This window comes from Microcebus murinus, chromosome 2 (genome assembly GCF_040939455.1).
Source record: "Microcebus murinus isolate Inina chromosome 2, M.murinus_Inina_mat1.0, whole genome shotgun sequence".
Lineage (NCBI taxonomy): Eukaryota > Metazoa > Chordata > Mammalia > Primates > Cheirogaleidae > Microcebus > Microcebus murinus.
The window spans coordinates 35,408,241-35,431,262 of record NC_134105.1 but is presented as its reverse complement, the minus strand read 5'-3'; the positions used below and the strand labels follow the sequence as shown (position 1 = coordinate 35,431,262).

General features: G+C 52.5%; 1 protein-coding gene across 1 annotated transcript; it reads left to right on the top strand.

Moving 5' to 3' along the window:
* The first annotated feature begins 2,198 nt into the window (after positions 1 to 2,198).
* Positions 2,199 to 7,610, top strand: PDZK1IP1 (PDZK1 interacting protein 1). The gene is made up of 4 exons (XM_012776105.3): positions 2,199 to 2,386; positions 4,792 to 4,900; positions 6,504 to 6,599; positions 7,187 to 7,610. Exons 1-4 carry the CDS (start codon positions 2,320 to 2,322, stop codon positions 7,257 to 7,259), a joined length of 345 nt encoding a protein of 114 aa, XP_012631559.2. The 5' UTR covers positions 2,199 to 2,319; the 3' UTR covers positions 7,260 to 7,610.
* The last annotated feature ends 15,412 nt before the right edge of the window (positions 7,611 to 23,022 follow it).

Here is a 23,022-nt window from a genome sequence, read left to right as displayed (position 1 = left end):
CAGGGGGTCACTGGCTGGAGGGGGTGTCACAGCAGTGACTTCCCTGCCCACCTCTTCTCAGATCTCTCCTTCCTTGGTTCCTGGGGCACCCTACTCTTCTGGGATTTCTTCTTCCGGCTCCATCCTGCCTCCTCTTCCTTTGGAGGACCTGTATGTGTTGGGGCTGTGTCCTGGTCCCTCATTCCTCTCCTTTGTCTGCTCTCCTTTCAACACACACACACACATACACACACGCACATGCACACACACGCACACATGTGCACACACACATGCACGCACATGCATGCAAACGCACGCATGCACATGCGCACACACCTCCAACCTTCTAGATGTCTCTCTCTGGCTCTTCTGAAGTACTATCACCCACCCAGAGCCCAAGCCACAGACCTGGGCATCACCTCCACCCCTTGCTGAGCACTCATTTCCAGCTAGTCACTGTGCTCTAGCAACCACACCCTAGTCTTTCCACCTCCACCACAGGGCTCAGATCCGTTGCCACTGCCACTCCCTGATGCAGCCCTGTTACTGGAGCTGTAGCCACTGCAGCAGCCTCTCTGCTTTCTCCAGCCTTTGCAGGCCCTTTTCACTCTCCACCTTGCATAGAAAGGAGTTTTCTCAAATGCAAAACTGACCATATGACTCCCCTACTTAAAACTCTTGGAGAAGGCTGGGTGGATGTTTGTTAAATTCAACCCCATTCTTTACATTCCGAGCAGTGATTCCCTGGCTGTTCATTAACAGACGCAGTGCCTACTCCAGGCTGTGCCAGAAGATTCTGAGGACACAGAGTTAGGGCAGGGAGGGAGAACAGGGTCTGCATGTATGGGGGGCATCACTCAACTCCAAGCAAAGTTCCCCTAGATTGCCCTGAGACACCCTGTCTTTGGATGGCAAGGGGTCCCACCACACACGCATATGAACACCCATGTTCACACACACACATAGGAAGCAGGCATGAGCGTGATGTCTGAGTACTCTCACTGGCAGAACCATCCTGCTAGAAAGGCCTGTGAGCAACAATTTGCTGCCTTCCTGGTAGGAAAGCTATGGAGGGGCCTTTTGCTCCATCCCTGGCTTCTGGGGACTGTCCATCCCTGAGACTTTGCTCCTGGTCAACTGGCTCCTTCTTTCTATGGAGTCAGCGTCTGGGCTCCCTGTACTCCCGGGGTGGAGTGGGGCACGGAGACCCAGCATGACCCTTGGTCTGGGGCCTCCAAGGTACCTGGGTTGTTCTCAGACCCCGAGCTGGAGGGCCAGATGGACACCACGTGGTCCTGGGGGGACTTTTGCCTCTTCTGAGGAGTCTGGCTCCAGGGCCTCTCTGCTCCAGGAGACAGATGTGCCTTCTTCAAGGATGCCCTGGCCGTGAGGGCTGAGGGCCTAAGAATTTCAGGCCCCAGATTGGACCTTGCTGCCTGGAGTGTCCTCCCTTTGCCCCCCAACTGGGCTGCGTTCACATTGAATGGTGTCTCCCGCAAATTTTCTCCCCTGTGATGGGCAGAGACAGCCCTGAGGGTAGGAGCTGAGGCCTCACCAGGCCCAGATCTTATTGAGGGAAGCCCAGCCTAGTTCCCAGGGATCATGTCTGTGGCCAAGAGGAAGAGCTGAACTGGGCCAGAGCAGCAGGGCAGGGTCAAGGCTTGGCCATGGGTTGAGAAAGCCCCCCATGGAGATCTCAGCAGGAGGGGCTGGATTTAGGAAGCTACTGGGCTGGGCCCCGGGGAGTGGCTGGGCACAACACTGGGTCTGGGCATTGGAGCCCCAGGGTCTGGCTTGGTGCGGCAGGGACAGGTGAGGGGAGAAGAGGAAACAGGCCAGGCTCTGGGAGGGGAGGATGTTGAGCCTCTAGTTTTCCCAGGCCTGCCAGTAAAGTTCTTAATCCCGCTGTCAGCTTTCCACAAAACCCCGCCCACTGGTTTCAGTCAAGGCAGGTGTGACAACGTGTCACTCCTTTCCCAGAGCCCAGCCCCACTGCCAGGAAGGGGGAGCTCAGGGACTTGGAGACAAGGCTGGGACTCTCCTCACCTCTGCCTGGCCCTAGGACCCGCCTCTTTAGCTGGCCCCTGGAAGGTGACTCCAATGAGCCCTGGGCCCAGGCCAGGGGAGGCCAGGCTGGCAGCTCATTACCATGGGAGGGAGGGCAGTTTCCCTCCACCGCCCACCTTCCCTTCTCCTCCCCTCCCCTTCTTCCCTGCCAGCTCCTTTCCTCCAGGGCCAGACAGAGCCCGGTTGATCTCAGGTCCACACCAACAGACTCCACAGCGGCTCCAGGAGCCCAGAGCCGGCGGCAGGAAGGAAGCCCAGGAGCTGCCTGCAGCCATGTCAGCCCTCAGCCTGGTCATTCTGGGCCTGCTGGTGACAGTGCCACCTGCCAGCTGTCAACAAGGTAGCGCAGGACTGGGCCAGCCCCAGTGGCTGCAGGGAGGAGGGGGCCGGGCTGGGCGCTGGTGACCCAGGGGCTGATGGGTGGCGTTCCCTCTAGTTTCGTGGGGAGCAGAGACTGGGCTAGCTGGAAGATCCTCCCAAGGGAGACCTCTGAGCCAGATCTCTGTCTGTGACTTGATTTCCATGGATGAGAAATGGGGCAGCAGGGAAGTGCTGGGTTCAGGATCTGGGGGAGGAGCAGGAGTTGGGTCAAGCCCCACGAGCAGGCATTGCCCTAGGGATGGCTGGTCCTGAGTGCAGGGCCAGGGGCAAAAAGGAGGGTTGGGGGGCCTAAGCCACCCCTTGGAGGCAGGCTTGCTTCAGGGAGGGACAGTGCTGTCAGGGGTTTGCCCATGGCTTTGACCTAAGTCCTCACTGTTTTGGCTTCCTGGGCTTGGGTGGAGAGAGGTGTCCAGGGTGGTCCTTCCACATACCTGAGTTCTTCCTCCAGCTCTGCCTGTCTTGCTGCGTGGCCTTGAGCAAATCACAGCTCTCTGAGACTCAGTTTTCTCACCCATAAAATGAAAACAATAAACCCCACCCTGCCTACCTCCCAGGGCTACTGCCAAAGTCAGGGTTATGGAAGGGCTTTGTACTAGATGAAGTACCGCGCCCTAAGATCTGGCATCTGCAGCCAAAGTCTGGTGACAGCAGGTGGGACTTAGGTCCAGAGCAGTCTGGCAAAAATGCTTCCAGAGCACCCTTACCCCTTGGGCTTACCCTTACCCCGATAGCACCCACCCTCACCCCCATAGCAATGCTCACCACCTGAGCTCCCATGTATGTCTGCTTCAACTTTGTCTCCCAGATCTTGGAAGCCCTCTGGGGAACTGAAGACCAGAGAGGTTGAGTAGCTTATATGAGTCACACAGCAGGGCAAGAAAGAACAGGACTCAGACACCTTCCTCCTGCCCCAAGCTCTCTGTCCCTTGCTCTAGGTGCTAGTGCCAGAGCCACATGGGAAGAGGAGCAGGGAAATGCAGTTTCTGTTGTGACAGGAGGGACTTGGCCACAGGGTCTGGAGCAAGCAGGGAGGGGGCCTCCCAGGGTAGAGCCCTAACTCCCAGTGCTTGAGCAACCACTGACCTGAGTGAGCAGTGAGTCTGAATCATTGTTTCTCTGGGGGAAGTAATGAATCCAAAGCATTGTGCTTTGGCAGGTGTGGAACTTGCAGGGTAACCGCACTGTGTCTCTTCTGCTCCTCCTAGAGATTAGCAAGGTCTGACCTGGCCACAGGCCAGAATACCCAGCCTCCACTCTCCTTTCCAGTACCTGCCAGGCTCAGAGAAGAGGCTAGGCCTTCACTGCAGCAGGAGAGGTTTAGGGTAGACTCAAGGTAGGACTTTTTGAGTGGGACTGAGGCAGTGTAAGGTTTTTGGATGCCCAGCCTGGGCTCCTCAAAGTATAGGATGGCTCTAGAGATGCAGGTGTTTTGTTCTGGAGGCAGGACCCCTCACAAACTTCCTGTAGACCTATGTTCCCTCCTGGGACCTCTGCCCACTGAGTGTCTTTCCTCTGCAGGACTGGGCTCCCTCAGGCTTGTGGAGCTCAGTGAGGCCAGGCAGAGAGGAGAGCCTCTGGAGCTGCCGGTGGCCTGAGGGCCAGGCCTTCTGGGAAATCTTGAGGGTCTGAATTGTTGTCAGGGTTGAGAAGAGGAGGAGGGTGCATGGCTGGGGCCTCCACCTGGTCTCTCACCCTAGGCCTCTGGGCACCCAGCTGGAGGAGACAAAAGGGGCTTGGTTTCCTTTCCAGCCCCCAAGACCCAGAGAGAAGCTCGCCCCTCTGGCCTGCCTCTTGGACGTCCCAGTACACTCCTCTCCCTGGGCAGCTGGGCACCCCTAGCTGAGCAGCTTTGCTGCTCCCCACAGGCACACCCTTCCCAGAACCAGAGAAACCTCTTGTTACAGAACAGGATCTTCCAGATGCCAGCCCAGTCTTGCCAGCTCTGGGCCCTCCTCAGCCTTCTGGGAGCCACTCCCAGCTAGCACAGCCTAGGCCGCTGTCCAGGGGGCTGCCCTTTGGTCCCTGGGGCCCAGGCACTCCCTGGGGGGCCCCACATGTGACCCATGGTGGGGGGGAAGAGAAGAGGCTTTCAGCACTGGATCTCAGCACTCTGAAGCCTGTCCCCTGCTTGGCTAATCATTCCTTCCTCCAACTCCTGTCTTCTCTCTGGGCCTCTGTTCTTCCTCCAACTCCATCCTTTTCTTCAGCTCATTGGGGGTCAGTGGGCCCACATCCCCACCCCTGCCATTCCAGAATGTGTCCTTTGGTCCTGGCCACTGCTGATGGCCTCCAACACAAGCCCCAGCCCTTGGGGCATGAGGCCCCTCCCTCCCCAGCCTGCTACAATCCCCCACCTCTTTTCAGGCCTGGGGAAACTTCAGCCCTGGATGCAGGGCCTCATCGCTGTGGCCGTGTTCCTGGTCCTCGTAGCAATTGCCTTTGCTGTCAACCGCTTCTGGTGCCAGGAAGAGCCGTGAGTGCTGCCGGAGGGCCTGGGGGCCGGGCTGGCCTGAGCAGGCAGAAAGGGCTCAGCAATGGGGAAGCCTCCAATTGCTCTTGTTCTAGGAGCTGTGAGAAGGGCCTCAGAAACCCTGGGTCCCTGGGTCCAGTCTTGTCATTGTGTGGAAGGGAAACTGAGGTTCAAGGTCATGGGGTGAGTTGTGCACTAGATCTCAGGCTTGTTGGCTCCCAGCCCTGAGCTGGTAGCACCATAGCTCTCGTGCTCACTCCCCGTGGGCGCGGACGAAGCATCTTCTCTCCTTGGAGTCTCAATGTTTCTATCTGCAGAGTCAGGGCGGTGCCCGCCGGTGAGGGGCTATGAGAACCTCTGGAAAGGGAGGCCCCGTCCTTCTTGAGGGTCAGTGGTGGTACAGAGGGGCCGTGGGACAGACGAGGCGGCTGCCTTCACGGGCCCAGGCCGGACGAGCAATCACGGGTTCAAGTGTTGCTGCCACTGGGGAGTCGGGACAGCACGGTGGGGCCTGGCCTGGGGTGGGCAGTCAGTTGGAGGCTTCCCCATTGCATGCTCATTGGGAAACCTGGAGAACGAGAGTTGGCCACGGGACACAGTAGCCTGGCAAGAGCTGCAGTGGAGGGAAGGGTGCTCCCAGGGCCTGCGCCAGGAGCAGGGTGCCAGGGCTGGTCACTCGCAAGAAGGGCAAGAGCAGGTGGGCTGAAGTCCAGGCCAGGACCTGGGGCAAGGCCACCTCTGTCCCCAGGGGTGTCTTTCCCCAGCTCTCACAAAGGTGGCCCAGTAGCCTGGGTGCCAGCAGCCGTCCTTTGCGGGTGCCAAGGCAACCCAAGCAGTTCGGGGGTGTGGAAAGAGACGGAGAGGCCTGAGATGACTGAGCAGGCCCTTGTGCACCAGTGACCTGAACTTTGGGCTTTACCTTAGTGCAATGGTAGTCCAGTGACAAGTCTTTTTAAGCCAGTCCTGGGATGGGACCTGCCACAGCAGAATCACGCATGGCCAGTCAGTCTGCAGGTGTGGACAAGGAGGCTGGGCATGAGGTCGGGGGGAGCCCGGGTCTGGCCATGGGAGCGGGCCTGCGAGCTGTCTAGGAGGGGACCCCTGCGAGCTGCTGGACGGAGATCGGAGCAGACATGAGGGGAGGAGGGCCGGGGAGCTGACGCTGGGGTTTCTCACTGGGGCCACTCACTGAGGCACAGGGCACAGGAGACGAGCAGATCTGGGCAACTGCTAAATTTAACTGGGGACATAGGAGGTCTGAGGTGCCTGTGGGATGTCTGAGGCGAGAGGAGCAGGTGTAAAGTCCCATGGGAGCAGCTTCCAGGGCCTGGGGGCAGAGCCCCGTGCTGGAGCAGGGACGTCCTGCTGGGCCTGCTCTGGGGCTGAGCTGAGGCAGCTGGGGGCGTGGAGAGGGCCTGGCATGTGGAGAAGCCTTTCAAAAATTCCTGGTCCCCATGGTGGGGCCCAGTTGGAGGGCCCTCGGGACAAGGGTGCTCTGTGAAGGGGCTGCCGCTGCCCTGTGGGCTTGTGAGAACCAGCACCTGAGATGGGGTCTGCTTGGATGGGGGGCCCTGCTGCTGTGCCCACTGACTAGCCCTGTCCCCAGGGAGCCCATGAACATGGTCATGACCGTCGGAAACAAGGCCGATGGGGTCCTGGTGGGAACGGACGGAAGGTACTCCTCAATGGCGGCCGGCTTCAGGTGAGGTGCCACACAGGGCTGCCTGCCTTGTGCCCCAAGGGCCGGGGGAGACCTCAGGACCAGGTGCTGCTGAAGGGGAGGGGCTAGGGAAGACAGGGACCTATGCGGGGAAAGACCAGTGAGCGGGTGGGGGGTGGGGGCTCTGTGAGCACTGCAGGGCTCTGTGGGGAGAGGCAGCCTCCATCTGGGGTGGGGACTTGGCAGGAGGGGGCTCAGCAGGTGGATTGGGGCTCATGGGGCAGTGGGTGCTGTGGGGGAAGGGGCTCACTGGGGAAGGGACTTTGGTGAAGGGATGAATGAGTGGGGGCTCAGTGTGAGGCAGGGCTCAGTAGAATGGGTGCCATGGGAGAGGATTCCTCGGTGGGACCCAGTGGCAGAGCACCCCATAGAGGAGGGAGGTGGGGTTCAGGAGTGCTGAGAGGCTTCCTGTCTCAGGTGCACAAGCCCAGATGGGGTTGGGGAACCCCCTTCTGGGAGTCAAACACTTATTCTGGAAGATATTGTCCTCACGTGTGCCAGACGGGCAGGGAGAAGGGGAAGGATTGGGAGGCGTGAGGACACACCAGGACCCTGCCATCCACTTTCAGGTCCAGTGAGCATGAGAATGCCTACGAGAACGTTCCCGAGGAGGAGGGCAGGGTCCGCAGCACCCCGATGTGAGATGTGAACCTAGCTCATGTGGCTCCTGCCCTGAGGCTCCCTGGCACCTGTGATGGATGCCCAATGCCACCGCCCGAGCCTCTTCCTTCTCTGAGCAGGAATCTACAATATGGGCCAACTCCCCCATCCCCACAGCACTCCACTCTCCCCCGAACCATCGCCAGCCGAAGCTGGAGCTCAGACTGCGTCCAGGTTGGGGCTTGGCTGCGGCCCCCGAGCCGTCCCGCCCGGTCAGCAGAGCCTTATGATGACAGTCAGCGCAGCACCTCTCATCCTGCCTTTTGTGTCTTTCCCTGTAACTGTGGAAATGGCCCTTATTTCTGTGAAATAAAGACTTTTTGTACTTCTGGGGCCAAGGCTCAGAAATAGCCCCTCAGGCTTCCAGCGAGGCCCGAACTTGCTTTCTGAATTTTGACAATTGCCTTCCGAAGCTGCTGTCACAGTGGCTTTGGAGGATTGCCCAGGAAGCCCTGTACCCACAGGGTGGCTGAAGCTGAGGGGGTCCAGGCTAGGAGGGGCAGAAGGTCAGTGTCCTGGGTCAGGGTAAAGGAGGGTGGTGTCTCTTCTGGTGTCTGAGCGTGAAGCACCCTCTAACGACAGTGTCTGATGAGCTCCCTTGCATGCAAGAGCTCAGGAGGCCGTGAGCCAGGGGCGGGAGCTCATCCCTGCTGATGTCACGGTCTTTGTCCCCTCAGGCTAAACCTTCCCTTTGACCAGGGCAGTCAGGAGAGGCTTCCTGGGGTAGGGCAGCCACTGGTGTGAGCGGGGTGCCCTTACGGCTGGGAAGTTTCAAGATGTGCCCCAGGTTCTCTTTTGTGTATGACGGGAGAGTGTCAGAGGGCTCACGGGCCAGGAGCTCACCCTCTCAGCCCGAGGTCCCCTCTGCAAGCCCTCGTCCCCCAACACACCCTCCACGCCTGAGATTCTGGGCCCTTCGTCATGCAGCCCTGTCCCCTGTCTTCATGCTGGAAGCATTGTGGTGGGCTTACCATCTCTCACTCGTCTTATAGATCTAGCTCTATCCCCCTCCACACTCCCTCTGTGCTGAGCTTTGGCACAGGAAGTGCCAGTGTTTGGGGTTGAGACTCCAGAAGCCTAGATTTGAGTCTTGGGTCCCCTGCCAACTTGCTGCGTGGCCTTGGGAGAGTTGCTGTGCTCAGCTTCTTCCCTGTAGAGCTGGAGTAGAACCCAGTCCCCACCAATGCCCTTGACTCCCAGTCCTGCTATGTGCTAGTGGGGGTGAAGCAGGAGACAGAGGGGAAGATAGGCATGACTTTCTGGCTGACCTGGGTGTCTCTCACCTATGTGACTGTCAGTCTTCTGGGAACAGCTTCTGTCTCTCTGCCTGGGGTGATAGTCTGAGACAGGCTCACCCAGGAGCATGCCCAGACCCAGAGGAAAGGGGATAGAGAGCAGGAGGCAGTCCACCTTGACCCACGGATCTTCCTCCGTTGCTGTCTCAGCTCCCCGCAGCCCTGAGCGTCACCATCACAGCCATTCTGTCACTGTTCCAAGGTTCATACAGAAACCTCTGGGGAAAGCCCATCTTGAATCAGAATGATCCCTTCTCACCTCACTGGGGCTCAGGAAGCAGCCTGCAACAGAGGGAAGAGACCTGAGGGGAGCAGCCTCTTTGCCCCAGACTACCTCTGCCTTGCTGGGTGCCTTGGGACAAGTTCCCTCCCCACTCTGGGCTTCAGCTTAATAAATTGTAGCTGTTGCTCTCGTGATTCCTTTTCTAGTCTTTTGCTCATATGGCTTTCTGGGACTCATGCCTTCCTACCCCACCTCTGCCAGTTTAAACTCGGCCTATTCTTTTTCTTGGCCCAGCCAAGATTCCTCTTCCTCTGGGAAGACTTCCTTGATTAGATCAGGGCCTAGCCAGGCCACCAGCCCACAGCTTCTCACTAGCTGGAGGACAGGCAAAGATTCCTGGAAGGTGAGGCTTCTGCTAAGGCACAAATATCTACCTTTCCAGCCTCTGGCCCAATCTGATTCTCCTTGCATGAGGCCACATTCATTCCCACCTCTGTCCCCAGTTGTCCTTGAGGGCATGGGGGTGGGGTCAAGTCTGGTTCCCCCACCAGCTTGCCAGGGTCTGAAGGCAGAGCCATTGTCCCCTCTCCCTGCAGCAGGTGAAGCCCAGCCCCTCACACCTGTGAGGTTTCACCAGGAGGGCCTGCTTCTGCCTGGACTCCCCGTGTTCCCCAGCAGCTGCCTGGGGTGGAGCCTCCGTGAGAGCCCCTTGGTCCCCTCCCCATTCTGTCTCTCTCAATTTGGGCAGGACTTGGATGGTGGGAGCGGTGGGGGCCCCTGCGGGGGCGGGCCAGCACTGACCTTACAGCCCCTCACCTCCACCCCGTGTTCCTGCCCTGACCAGGGCCTGGGAGCAGGGAACCGCCGGCCCCAGAACCGCGAGACCCTCAATCCTTATCGCTCGGTCCCACCTGCCAGCCCTGCCGGATCAGGGAGGGAAAGGAGGCTGGGCCCGGGCCAGGACAGCCGCTTAATGACCCTCCGGGGGCCTAATCTCAGACTGGCAGCCGCGGAGTGGCTCAGGCTCGCTCCTGGAGGAGGCTGATAACGCACCAGCTGGGCCCCCAACCATCTAGCGGGCCCCCAACCAGCCCCCAGGGGGCGGCCTCCGAGGGCCTGGGGAGGGGGCGCCTCTGGACTGGGCGGGGCTGGGGCGAGCCCTCTGCCGGCCTGGGGGAGGGGACTCCGAGCTTGAGCGACAGACAGGCGGACCCGCTGCCGAGGGGTGGGCTGGGCCCGGCAGGAGCCCCCAAGGCCGGCGCTGCTCCTCTCTTCCTGCGGCCTCCCAGCCTTTCCTCCCGCCCAGCCGCTCTCCCTTTGTCTCTTCCAGCCTTTATCCGTCTCTGTCTGCTCCCCGTCTCCATCTTTGCCTCTCTGTCGGGTCTCCCCCTGCTCCTCCGCGGGAGCTCAGTCCCCACCTCCCTCCCCGCTCGCTTCTCCTTTCCTTTCCGGCTGCCTCTGCCTCTTGCCTCTGCCCCAGCTCTCCCTTCCCTCCCGAACTGCCCTGCTGCCACCCCTTGGCCCGGCGAGTCCCACCACCCCCTGGGACTGTCGCTTCTTTTCGTGGCACCATCTCCCCCTGGCCCCTTCCACCGCCCGGGGCCACAGCGCTCAGGCTGCCCGAGCCCTGGCCCCGGCCTGCACGGTCTTTCACTGTTGAGGACATTCTTGCTCTTCCTGCTTCCCGAAACAGGGCTCGCACCTTTCTTCCTCCTCCTCTACCTAAAGTGTGTCAGTCTCGCAGGTTTACATTACCCGTTGCACCCAACTCGGACAGGACAGGAAGGCCTCCCGGGCACCGCACCGTGGGAGGGGGACGCCGCGCTGCTCACTTCAGTTCGACTTGAAGAGGAACTTCCAGCCAGGAGTTGGTTTTGAGAAAAGGCTATGCAGTTCTCTCTTCAGAGTGTCACCTGTTTTAGGATGGAGTGCCAGGTGGTCACCATGAGTTTCAAGGTTACATTCCTCATACTCAGAGTAACACCTGTAGACAGGACATTTGTTTATTGTGCTTCAAGGGCCACCAGGTGAAGACTCCTGCTGGGCAGAGTCCCCGCCCCCAGCCAAGGGCAGAGGTGCCAGGGGGGAGGCCCAAGTCACACACACTCTGCCCTCTCCTCTTGGGCTGACTTCGCAGGCAAGTCAGATGGCTGAAGCCATCAGAACTAGCTCTGGGACCAGGGGGAAAGGCACCTGCCTCCTGTCCAGACCTGGCTAGGGGTCTTGACTCCCCAGCTCAGCTCTCCTCCCAGTTTTTTGTCCCTGGCAGTGTGCACAGTGGCCCAAAACTTGCAGACTCTGGTTTGAATTCCAGCTCTGCTCCTCTCTGCCTGTGGAACCCCAGCCCTTCAGACCCTCCATTCCCTTGCCTATAAAATCAGTTCTGTAGTATCTTCCTTGCAGGCTGCTGGGAGGAGACCAAGATAGTGTACCTAGACTCGCCAGAAAGCCCTCTATGGTCAGCATAGGTGTCACTTCTTCCAGGACGCTCCCCCCACCCCTGGGTCAGGCACTGTCTCTGGGCAACTCCAGCCCCTGCACATCTCTCTGTCTCTGCACCCCTCACCCCTACTATGCTGTTTGTTTATCTGTGTCCAGCCCCAGCCCCAGGTCTAGGAGCTTCTCATGAATGGGTCACATCCCTGTCTGTATCACCACTACCCAGGACAGGGCTGGACAAGGGAAGGGAAGCCCAAGGAGTGGTGAAGAGACCCAAAGGAAGGGGACTAAACTCCAGACCTCTGCCCAGCTGTGTGTGTGTCCATACACATGCACGTATTCTCCTTTGTCCCTCTCTCTTCCCCTGTCTCTCTCTCTGCCTCTGTCTCTATCTGCTATCTCTCTGTATCTCCTTATTTCTGTCTGCGTCTCTCTGGTGGACGGTTCTGGGAGCTCTCCTGAACATTGCTGGTCCCTCCGGCCTTCATTCAGTTCCTGGCTGCTCTCCCTCTGTCTGCTCGTGTCTGCCACCTGGTGGCTACACACTCTATAGGAAGGGGCGGTTCAGCAGAGCCTTCAAACTTGACTTTCAGGCAGGGCTCTTCTCCCTCTAGCGCTGGGAACAGAGGCCTGCCCATGGTGTGGTCCCGGGACCCCCGTTAAGTTGTGCCAGCACCTCCTGGGTCTCTCGTGCATGAGCTGCACGGGCCTCTGGGCCTCTGTGTCCCTCCTTGCATACCTCACGATCCATGCACTACCTGTGGGGCCAGCTTTGGGCACTTGGCCATTTCTATACTGATGTCGCATCTTCCCTCCTCTCAGAAATGGTCTGGGAGCCAATGGCTTCTGCCCTGCGCCCTTTTTCCAGAGGGTGAGAGATGATACCATTTCTGAGACCTTGTTCGCTGGAGACCCTTGACCTTCAAAGAGAGCTTGATATGAGACAGAGAGGGAGAAGAGAAGGGAAGAGGAGAGGGGAGGGGAGGGGAGGGGAGGAGAAGAGAGGAGGAGTCAAGGAGGAGTCCCAGTATCTGTCCTGGACAAGCTGTAAGATGGTGGCGTCAGGGACTCTGCATGGGGTTATTGAGACTGTGCCTCCACTAACCAGGCCCTGAAACCTGGCTTGGGCCTGTGTCACCTGGATGGAGGGGCACCTTTTTCTGATTCAAAGGCACCATATAGGCTAATGAGTGGCACTGAGACTGGCAGATCCCTGGGGATGAGCAGGAGGGTGTGGGGGATGAGGACGGGTCTGTGGACATCTGCAGGGCGGTTGGGTGCGCAGTGGAGGTCTGAAGCTCCACCGAGCAGCAGTCCATAGTTGAGCCAGAGATTTTGCCTTGGACTTGGGTGCCCGCTGAGAGGTTAAAAGCTCAGGTGTGGGTGGGGCAGCCTGGAGGCAGCACAGCTGGGACACTTGATACCATGTGACTGCGGATGAATCAATGACTCTCTCAGAGCATGAGTTTACTGTAATTTGGAGGCAGTAAATGGTGTCTACCTAACAAGGGATGTTGTTGATGTTAAAAAAAATACACACAAAACACATGGAATAGTGCCTAGCACCCAGTTAGTGAACAATAAATGTTAGCTCTTTAAAGTTACCACTGTTGTTATTATTATTACAGAGTAACTATGTCGGATGCAAGAGCACAGCGTGTCGGTGCTAGCGAGATCTTTGGAATCATTTAGCCAATGCGGGCTGCAGGCCATGCGTGCTGGTGGGTACAGAACGTGCTGGACCCATCTGCTCTCCTGGATCTCTCGGGGCATCAACGTGATAGAGCTGGTCAGAGTGGGTCGTTCCGCATCGCTGAGGCTGGTGCAATTCTGTACATGGACTTCGTAAATGAGTAACTAGGCCCTCGGCCAGCTCTAGTTGTGAGCTTTGGGATATGGGATGGGCGTGGCGAGGACAGGTGGTGGAAAAGTGGGGAAAGGATCAAGAGGTGAAGGAAAGGGAAGAGGGAGGGGTGGGGAGAGGCTGGTGGATGGGAGGACGTTCCAGACCCCAGGGGCTAGTGCGCTAGAATGGGAGGCTGGGAAGAGACTTTCCCCAAATGCAAACGCAGTGATGGTGGTCGTGGTGTTTTCTACCTGGACACCAAGGGCTACTGTGTTGTGTGTAGGACACGTTCTGATTGGAGCCTCACGATGGTCCTACCAAGGGGTTATAACTGGCTCAGTTTTTAGAGGAAAAATGCAGACTCTGAGAGAGGAAGGTGACTTACTCTCACAGCCAATTAGTTAGTGGCATTGAACCCTGGTCTTTTGACTTTAAATCCATTGCCAATTCAACCCCAGTATAGTGCTGTCTGGTGTGTGTGTGTGTGTGTGTGTGTGTGTGTGTGTGTGTGAGAGAGAGAGAGAGAGAGAGAGAGAGAGAGAGAGAGAGAGAGAGAGAGAGAGCTTACAGTCCAAGGAAAGGTGCATCGGGGCAGTGGAGTGGGGTCCCTTGCAGTATCTAAGAGGAGTGGTTGACATCGCTGCATCCACCTCTGTGCTTCCCACTCGCCCTCAATGCCTGTAGCCTCCTTTCCACCCCCAGCACTCTGCCGAGACTGCTTCCCCCAACGACACAGCCCTGTCTCCTTGCTGCAAGATGTGATTGTCTATGATTCTCCCGCTCTCAGTGTAACAGGACAGTAGCCATTTTCACTGGGGAGTTGTTCCTGGCGCCCCCCATCAGCTCATCAGGCCCCCATGGGCTTGTGGGCTCCCCCTGGCCATGGCGCTGATCTCTGAACTCCGTGAGGCAGAGACCACACCTAATGTCCAAGTGTCCAGCAATGTCTGGAATACAGGAGGTCTCCAAGAACTATTCGTGGAATGAGTGACACTGGGACCTTATCCCCTCCACTCACACACTTTCTAAGAAGTATCAACTCCCAAATCAGCACCATCAGGCCGATTCCCTCCTGCACAACTCCACAGGCACCCCAGGTCCAAAAGGAATTCTGGAATTTTCACTGACCTGAGTCCCCTACCTGTGAGTCCTCTACCTCTAAGTTTCCTCCCCTTCTCATTCACCCAGACCAGAGATGGGGAGTCACCCCAAGCCCCCTCCCTCAGCCCCACTGGGTTTTACTTTCCAAGTCTCCCCTCCCCTCACTCCTAGTTCCCCCGCTTCAGGTCTTGATCTTGCCTGCAGGCTTGCTACAGCCTCCTCCCTGTTATTCGTGCTTTCGCCCTCAGACCCTCCTCCACTCTGCAGCTAGAGAGACCTTTCCAACCAGGACCCAGCCCTTCACACCTGGGAGAGAATCTGAACTCCTCAAGGCAGGTGCAGCATAGTGGCTAAGTGCCTGGGCTTGAAGCCAAACTTCCCTGGGCAAATCCCATCCTGCTAATTTTATATTAGTGTGATGTTGGGCATGTTATTAACAAAGGTGCTTTAACTAATGCCTGCATATGCAAATAAGGGATAAAATGAGGCTCATCTTATGAGGTTGTGACCAAGAGTAAATGAGCTAATATATGTAAAGTGAAAGTTTGCAACTGCCATCCCAATGTTCCTTTCCCTGCCTGCAATATCTTGAGCAGCCACTAGATGGATGGCTCTGCCTCCTTCTCCCTCTCCTGCCGCTGTCCACACTCTTCACCTTCCTGAAGTTCTGCCTCCTCTTCCCTCCCCTCCCCTCCACTCCCCTCCCCTCCCCTCCCGTCCCTTCCCCTCCTCTCCCCTCCCCTCCTCTCCCCTCCCCTCCCACGCCGTTTCACACCTCAGTGCCTGTGTTGTCCATGTTTTTCCTTCTGCCAGTCTCACCTCCTGCAGGAGGGCTATCTGACCTCTCTTTCCACCCACCTCACCAGGTGGGCTATGCTCTGTGTCTGTGTGCTCCTGGAGGGCGAGGCATCCCCAGGATGGCAGGCACAGTGCCCGCATAGAGCAAGGACTCAATGTTTGTTGAATGAATAAATGAATGTGTGTTAGCCAGTCCCAGCTCATCCATTTACATTAGTTGTGCCACCTTTGGTGATTCACTTAGCCTTTCTTGATCTCTGGATCTACTTCATAGTTGTGGTGACTGTCCAATGTTAAGTCCTACCATAAGACCTGGCATGCTTTGGACCAGGGCCACCATGCACAGCCACCTGCCTACCAATCACTGCCCATTCCCATTGTCCACTGGCTGTTGTCCACACTGTGCTCACACTTGTTACCTGGCCCTGCTGAGCGTATTAAAAATTGCTTCACCTCTTCCCTTCTTTACTAGGTAGTAGGGTATAGGATTAGTCTGCGATTACCCTACCTACCAGGTAGAGTAGATAGGCTGAGGATTAGTTCGTAACCCTGCTGGGCTTGGTGGGTTCAGGCTTGCTTGATGGATCAGCTGAGCCCAGGGGCCTCCCATGTGCCTGAGAAGCACCGCCCCAGCCTCCCCCTTCCCTGAACCCCCACCAAGCCTCCTGGCTGGCTGTGCTCCTGGCACTCAGAGGAGACTTCTCTACCCCAGTTCCTATCCTGGCTTGGGTGGGGGTGGGGGCTAAAGGTCAGGTTCCTGGCCACTTCCCAGGGATCTCTGCTCTCTGACACCGCCTCACTTTGGATGACGCTGGTCATTGTGCCCCTGACGTCAAAGCCTTGCATCAATGTCGTTTCTTAGGATCAACTCCTGGGAGATGGAGATGCAGTCACTCCATTAAAGAATGTGAACATTTCTGAGGCTCTTGTTAGGTACATGCTCTCTACTGTTTCCCCTAAGAATTGAATCCATTTATACTCAATCAATTCTACTGCAGTGCAAACAGTGGGAGGGGGTTCCAATTAGCTTTAAGGCCACTCTCCAAAAGCTCATTCACAAAGTGTGTGCTTTTGCTTTGCCAAACCCTTGTTCCTGCTAGCATTTCTCTGCATCACCTGCAATATCTTGAACAGCCACCAGCTGGCAGAGCTTACACAGTCCCTGGGAAGATCAATGTTCCACCCATAACTCCCCCTGTACAGGCACACAGAGGGGAGTCTGCACCAGGCCGGGGGTCTGAGTGGAGTGGCCATTGATGGGATCTCTGCAGAGATGTGGGGGTGGATAGAGCCCTGGCTGGATGTCAGGTATTTGGGATTCTAGAACTTGCCCTGCCCTTCATCAGGTTTAGCTACCATTTATTTCTTGAGCACTACCTGATGCTACATTTTGCTCAACTACCACAGTGGAAGCACCCATCGCCAGGGGTTGTGTCTGAGGCAATTGGTCGTTTTATGGATGCCTAAGGCAACACAAAACTCAAGACAAACCTGTGTGCTCATGGCCACCTGGCAATGTTTATTAAAATGGAATCTCTGATGAGTGAGTTTGTAAACCTGGTCATTATGACACAGGAAGGTATGCCGCCCAAGGTGGATGAGTTTGGTTGGATGAGATATGGCTTTCCGGCAGCACTTGGAGGTACTGGAAGAAAAGAATGGAACAGCATGCTAATGGATAAGTGACTGGTGGTGAATGAGCTTACTTCTTGTCCTTTAGTCACTAACCTGTTCACCTGGGGACTGCCTGGTTTTATGGATCAAATATATGTGTTTCCCCCTGAAATTCATATGTTGAAATTCTAACCCCCAATGTGATGGTATTAGGAGTTGGGGACTTAGGGGGAAATCAGGTGACGAGGCTGGGGTACTCATGAATGAGATTGGTGCCCTTATAAAAGGGACCTCAGAGAGCTCTCATGCCTTCTTTCTGCCATGTGCAGACACAGCAAGGAGACAGCACTCTGCAAACAGCAGTCTGTAACCCTGAAGAGAGCAGAGCCATCATTAGAACCTGGCAATGCTGGCACCCTGATCTCAGACTTCCATCCTCTAGAACTGTGAATAATAAATTTCTGTTGTTCATAAGCCATCCAGACTATGGTATTTTGTTATAGCAGCCCGAATTGACTGAGACACCTTGTGACTGAAGGCACAGTTCATAATCGTGTCCAGGCTCATCAGGAAATGTGTTCAACAGATTTCAGATATAGATCTGGGTAATGGTCCTCTCCCATTTGTCCTGGAAAGAGAGATGAAGATGACATCATACAAAGTGCTCATCTCTGTCTATTGGCCTTTTCCCCTATATGTCCCTGATCCTCCAATTTTCATGGGTGCCTTTTAAAACTTCTTTGGGCTCTGAAGTAGAGAGAAATGTACAGTATACTTGTACAGTATAAAATGTACAGTATAATTGTACAGTATAAAATGTACAAAATAAATGTCCAGCATAATTACAAGTACTGTAAAGCAAGGCAATCTGCAAATGTTGAAAGGAAATGCTGTGTCCAGATGGCCTCCCTCCCATCCACTGCATCATGAGGCTCTGCCAGCATTCTATGTGACTGCCAGAAGACAATATAATCCTCTTTAACTAAAGATAACACCAGCCAGAGCCTCTATGAATCATCATAGGCAATGTTCATTCAGCATCTAATAAAAACTCAGCAGGCATGCCAAGAAACAGTCCAATTGACCAAAAAAGCAAAAGAAAGAACAAAACAGACAATAGAAAAAGTCCCACAGGAGAGCCAGATATTGAGTATCCGGACAGAAACATTAAAATAATGATGATTAATGTGTTTTAGAAAATAGAGGCAAAGATGGTAAATCTCCTCAAAGAATTTAATCTATGAAAAGGGTGAAATGGAATTATTTGGCCATGGTTTGTATAATATAAGAGTTCGGGTCTATTGGCTTTGAACATGTTTTTGTAAACTTTATTCATACATATTTTATATTTTTGGCTGCTCTAGTAAATGAAATTGTGTTTTAAAATTTCATTTTATAGCTGTTAGATACAAATACAGTTGATTTTTGTATATTGACCTCTGTGTTGGGGATCTCTGAGATCACCTTTAGGTTTGATTCACTTGAAGGACTCACAGAATTCAGAAAAGCCACTATACTGATGGTTACAATTTATTTTACAGTTAAAGGATACAGATTAAAATCAGCAAAAGAGGCTGGGCGCAGTGGCTCACGCCTGTAATCTTAGCACTCTGGGAGGCCGAGGCGGGAGGATCGCTCAAGGTCAGGAATTTAAAACCAGCCTGGGCAAGAGTGAGACCCTGTCTTTACTAAAAATAGAACGAAATTAATTGGCCAACTAAAATTATATAGAAAAAATTAGCCGGGCATGGTGGTGCATGTATGTAGTCCCAGCTACTCAGGAGGCAGAGGCAAAAGGATTGCTTGAGCCCAGGAGTTTGAGGTTGCTGTGAGCTAGGCTGATGTCATGGCACTCTATCCTGGGCAACAGAGTGAGACTCTGTCTCAAAATAAAATAAAATCAGCAAAGGAAAAAGGCATATAGGGTGAGGTCCAGGAGAGACCAGTGGTGAGATTCCGGTAGTCCTCTTTCGGTGGCATTATGTGAATAGCACTTGATTCTCCCAGCAATGATGTATGACAACATATGCAAAGCTTGGCCAACCAGGGAAGCTCACCCACGTGTTGGTGTGCAGGGTTTTTGATTGGGAGCCAGTCCTGTAAGCATAGAGTCCCTGCGTGACTGACTTCAGTTACTTAGTCTCCAGCCCTTCCAGAGATCAGACGGATACCGCATGGCCCAGGGCATCCACTGTACTTCTCGTTGTTAGAATAAACTATCTGGTGTGGCCCAAGGCCCCAGGCATATAGAAACACTCATCCGGCAAGATATGCCAAGGCCTTAGAGGTTGTCTCCCAGGAGCCAGTCAAAATCCAGTATACTTTTTTTCCAGTGCAGGGTTTGAACATCTCAATCTTACTGAGTTGACTCTTTACTTCACAACCTTCTATCCTGCAACCTTCATAACTCATTTAATAGTTTTAGTGGGGTTTTTTTGTAGATCCCTTTGGATTTTTAAATAGACTTTATTTCTTAGAACAGTTGTAGATATACAGAAAAATTTAGAAGATAGTTCAGAGTTTCCATACACCCTGCACCCAGTTTCCCCTGTTACTGACATCTCATACTATGGTACATTTGTTACAATTGATGAAGCGATATTGATATTTTATTATTAACTAAAGCCTATAGTTTATTCAGATTTCCTTAGCTTTTACCTAATGTCCTTTTTCTGCTCCAAGATCCCACTCAGGCTATATCATGTTACATTTGGTTGTCACTTCTTCTTAGGCTTCTCTTGCCTGCGGCAGTTTCTCAGACTGTCCTTGTCTTTGATCACCTTGACAGTTTTGAGGAGTGGTGGTCATTATTTTGTAGAATGCCCATTATTGGAATGTGATGCTTTTTCTTATAGACTAGGGATATGGGATATTGGGGGGATGACTGCGGAGGTAAAGAGACATTTCCATCACATCAGGCACACCTGCTATCAGCATGACTTATGGATATTGATGGTGACCTTGATCAACAGGCGGAGATGATGCTTGTCAGGTTTCTCCACTGTCTCCTCTGTAAAGTTACTCTATTTCCCTCTTTTCATACTGTGCTCTTGGCAAGGATGTTGCTAGGCACAGTCTACACCGAAGGAGTGGAGAGTTATACTTCCTTGGTTGAGGGCAAAGTATCTACATAAATTATTTGGAATTCTGCATGGGGGATCTGTTTCTTTCCCACCATTTATTAACTTATTTGTTCTTTTCTTTATATCAGTATTGGTTCGTGGGTATTTATTTTATACTTTGGTCTAAAATCCAATACTATCTTATTTATTTTATTCAAATTGTTCCCACTTTGGTCATTAGCTCTTTCAGTTGGTGCCTGTGCTTCTTTGACAAGCACCCAACAATGTGGTGAGTTTTGTTTTGTTTTTTAGAAATTACTTTCTTGCACTACCAGATATTCTAGCCACATCCTATATATTTCCTGCCCAGTTCTAGGATCAGCCTTTTCTCCAGGGAGCCTTAGTTCCTTTGATTGGAGAAGGGTATTAGAAACCAAGATCTGAGTGCTATGTGTGTTCATTGCTTCTGGGGTATAATTTCTTTTAGGCCCTCTTTGCTGACGGAGCAAAGACATATATGTGTGTATGCTAACCTGGGTATATACACATATCTATAGATATCTATATGTAACCATCTGTATCTATATTAAATTGAACATGGGTTCATACTGATGTTTCCAACTCTAACCCAACATGGATCCAACTCTAACGACCCAACATGGATCATTCTGGACTTCTCCCCCTGCTTATCTATAAATCACCACTCTAACAGTGAGAATTCTGGCTCCCACCACTTACTTATGTGTTCAGTTCCAACGTACATGTGTAGCAGTATCAGATTTGTCAACTCATACCAGCATGAGAAAAGCTTTGTCAACTGGTGTATGGTACTGTGTGCCATTGCCCTGGCCTTTAGTTTTGCAGACTCCTCTCATTTCCAAAGTAGTTAGGTCAGCACTTTCTCCCCCCACCTCCTTCACAGAGATTGTTTCATACTCTTATGATTTAAAAAAAATGTTTAGTTGTGGTAAAAAAAAAAAAAAAAACTCCACATAACATAAAATTCACCATCTTAACCATTTTTAAATGTGAAAGTCGGTAGTGTTAAATATATTTACATTGCTGTGCAACAGATCTCCAGACCTTTTTCATCTTGCAAAACTGAAACTCTGTACCCACTAAACAGCCACTCTCCCGTTCCCTCTCCCCACAGCTGTTGGCAACCACCATTTTACTTTTTGTTTCTTTGAATCGACTACTCTAGATACCTCACATAAGTGAAATCATGTGGTATTTGCCTTTTTGTGACTGGCTTATTTCTTCTAGAATAATATCTTCAAGGTGCATTCACATTGTAGCATGTAACAGGGTTTCTTTCACTTTTAAGGCTGAATGATATTCCATTGTATGTTCTCTTAGCCTGTTTGTGTGGCTGTAAAGGTATAGCTGAGGCTGGGTCATTTATACAGAAAAGGTTTATTTGGCTCACAATTCTGGAGACTGTGCGAGAAGCATCTGCTTCTGGTGAGGGTCTCACACTGCTTCCCCTCGGAGTGGAAGGTCAAAGGGATCCAGCACGTCACATGGTGAGAGAGGGAGCAAGAGAGAGAGGCATGTGCCAGGCTCTTTTTAGCAATCAGCTCTTGGGGGGGGGGGTACTCTCACAGGAACTAGTAGAGTGAGAACTCATTCATTGTGTGAGGAGGGCACCAAGCCATTCATGAGGATTCCACCGCCCCCATGACCCAAACACTGTCTCACCGCCAACATTGGGGATCAAATTTCAATGTGAGTTTGGGAGGGGGAAAATATCCAAACTATGATACATGTATATACCACATCTTGTTTATTCATTCATCTGTTGATGGACATTTGAGTTGCTTCCACCTCTTGAATATTAAGAATAATGCTGCTATGAAACAGCTCTTGGAGATCATGCTTTCGATTCTTTTGGATATATACACAGAATAGATCTTATGGTAATTCTATTTTTAATTTTTCTGGAAACTGCCATACTGTTTTTCATAGCAGCTGCACCATTTTACATTCCCATGAACAATGCACAAGAGTTTCAATTTGTCCACATTCTTGCCAACACTTGCTATTCTCAGGGTTTTTTTTAAAGTAACCTTCCTAATGGGTGTGAGATATCCTCAGAATTTTTAGCTGAACATTTTCTTTGTGAAAAAGATGTACATTTTCCTTCTTTAACAGATAACTTTTATTTATTTATTTATTTTTTGAGACAGAGTCTCACTTTGTTGCCCAGGCTAGAGTGAGTGCCGTGGCGTCAGCCTTGCTCACAGCAACCTCACACTCCTGGGCTCAAACAATCCTACTGCCTCAGCCTCCCAAGTAGCTGGGACTACAGGCATGTGCCACCATGCCCAGCTAATTTTTTTTCTATGTATATTAGTTGTCAATTAATTTCTTTCTATTTATAGTAGAGACGGGGTCTTGCTCTTGCTCAGGCTGATTTTGAACAATTGACCTCAAGCAATCCGCCTGCCTTGGACTCCCAGAGTGCTAGGATTACAGACGTGAGCCACCGCGCCTTGCCTAACAGATAACTTTTATTATTTTTTTCTTGCCTTTTTTGCAATAGCTAGAACCTGCAATACAAGGTTGGGTAGACATGATGAGAGAGGACATCTTATTCCCAATCTTGGGGAGAAAGCATCCAGTCTGCACCATTAAGTAGAATGCTAGCTGTGGGCTTTTAATAGATGATCTTTATCAAGTTAAGGAAATTCTTTTTTAGTTTTAGTTTGCTGAAAGTTTTTAAGATTAGTAGAGGTTGACTTTTGTCAAATGCTTTTCTGTACCTACAGAGATTAACATATTGCTTTTCTTTTTAAAAATACTGAATGATTTAAAATGGTAAACCTGGCTTGCTTCTTGAATGAAGCCCACTTGGTCATGGTGTATTGCCCTTTTTATATGATACTGGAACTTATTTGGTAACATTGTGATAATATTTTATGTCTATATTCATGAACAAAACTGGTCAAGGCAGTATTTTTTCTTATAATGTCTTTTTCTGGTTTTGGTATTAGAGTAATACTGACCTCATATAATTAGTGAGTTGAGTTCTCTTCCTCTATTTTCCGAAAGAGCCTGAAAGGATTGGTATTATTTCTTCCTTAAATATTTGATAGAATTTACCAGTGAAGCCATTGGAACCTAGTGTTTGGGAGGGCTGGATTTTAAACTACGGATTTAATTTATTAGTAAATAGAGAACTATCCAGATATTTTATTTCATCTGATGAAGTTTGGTAATTTATATTGTTGAATTTACTGGCATATAGTTTTTTGTAACAATTCCTTATTACCCTTTAAAAATATATAATGGTTTTCTTTCTTTAATTCCTGATACTGGTAATTTGTGTCTTCTCTCATTTTTTTTCTTGATCAATTTAGCTAGA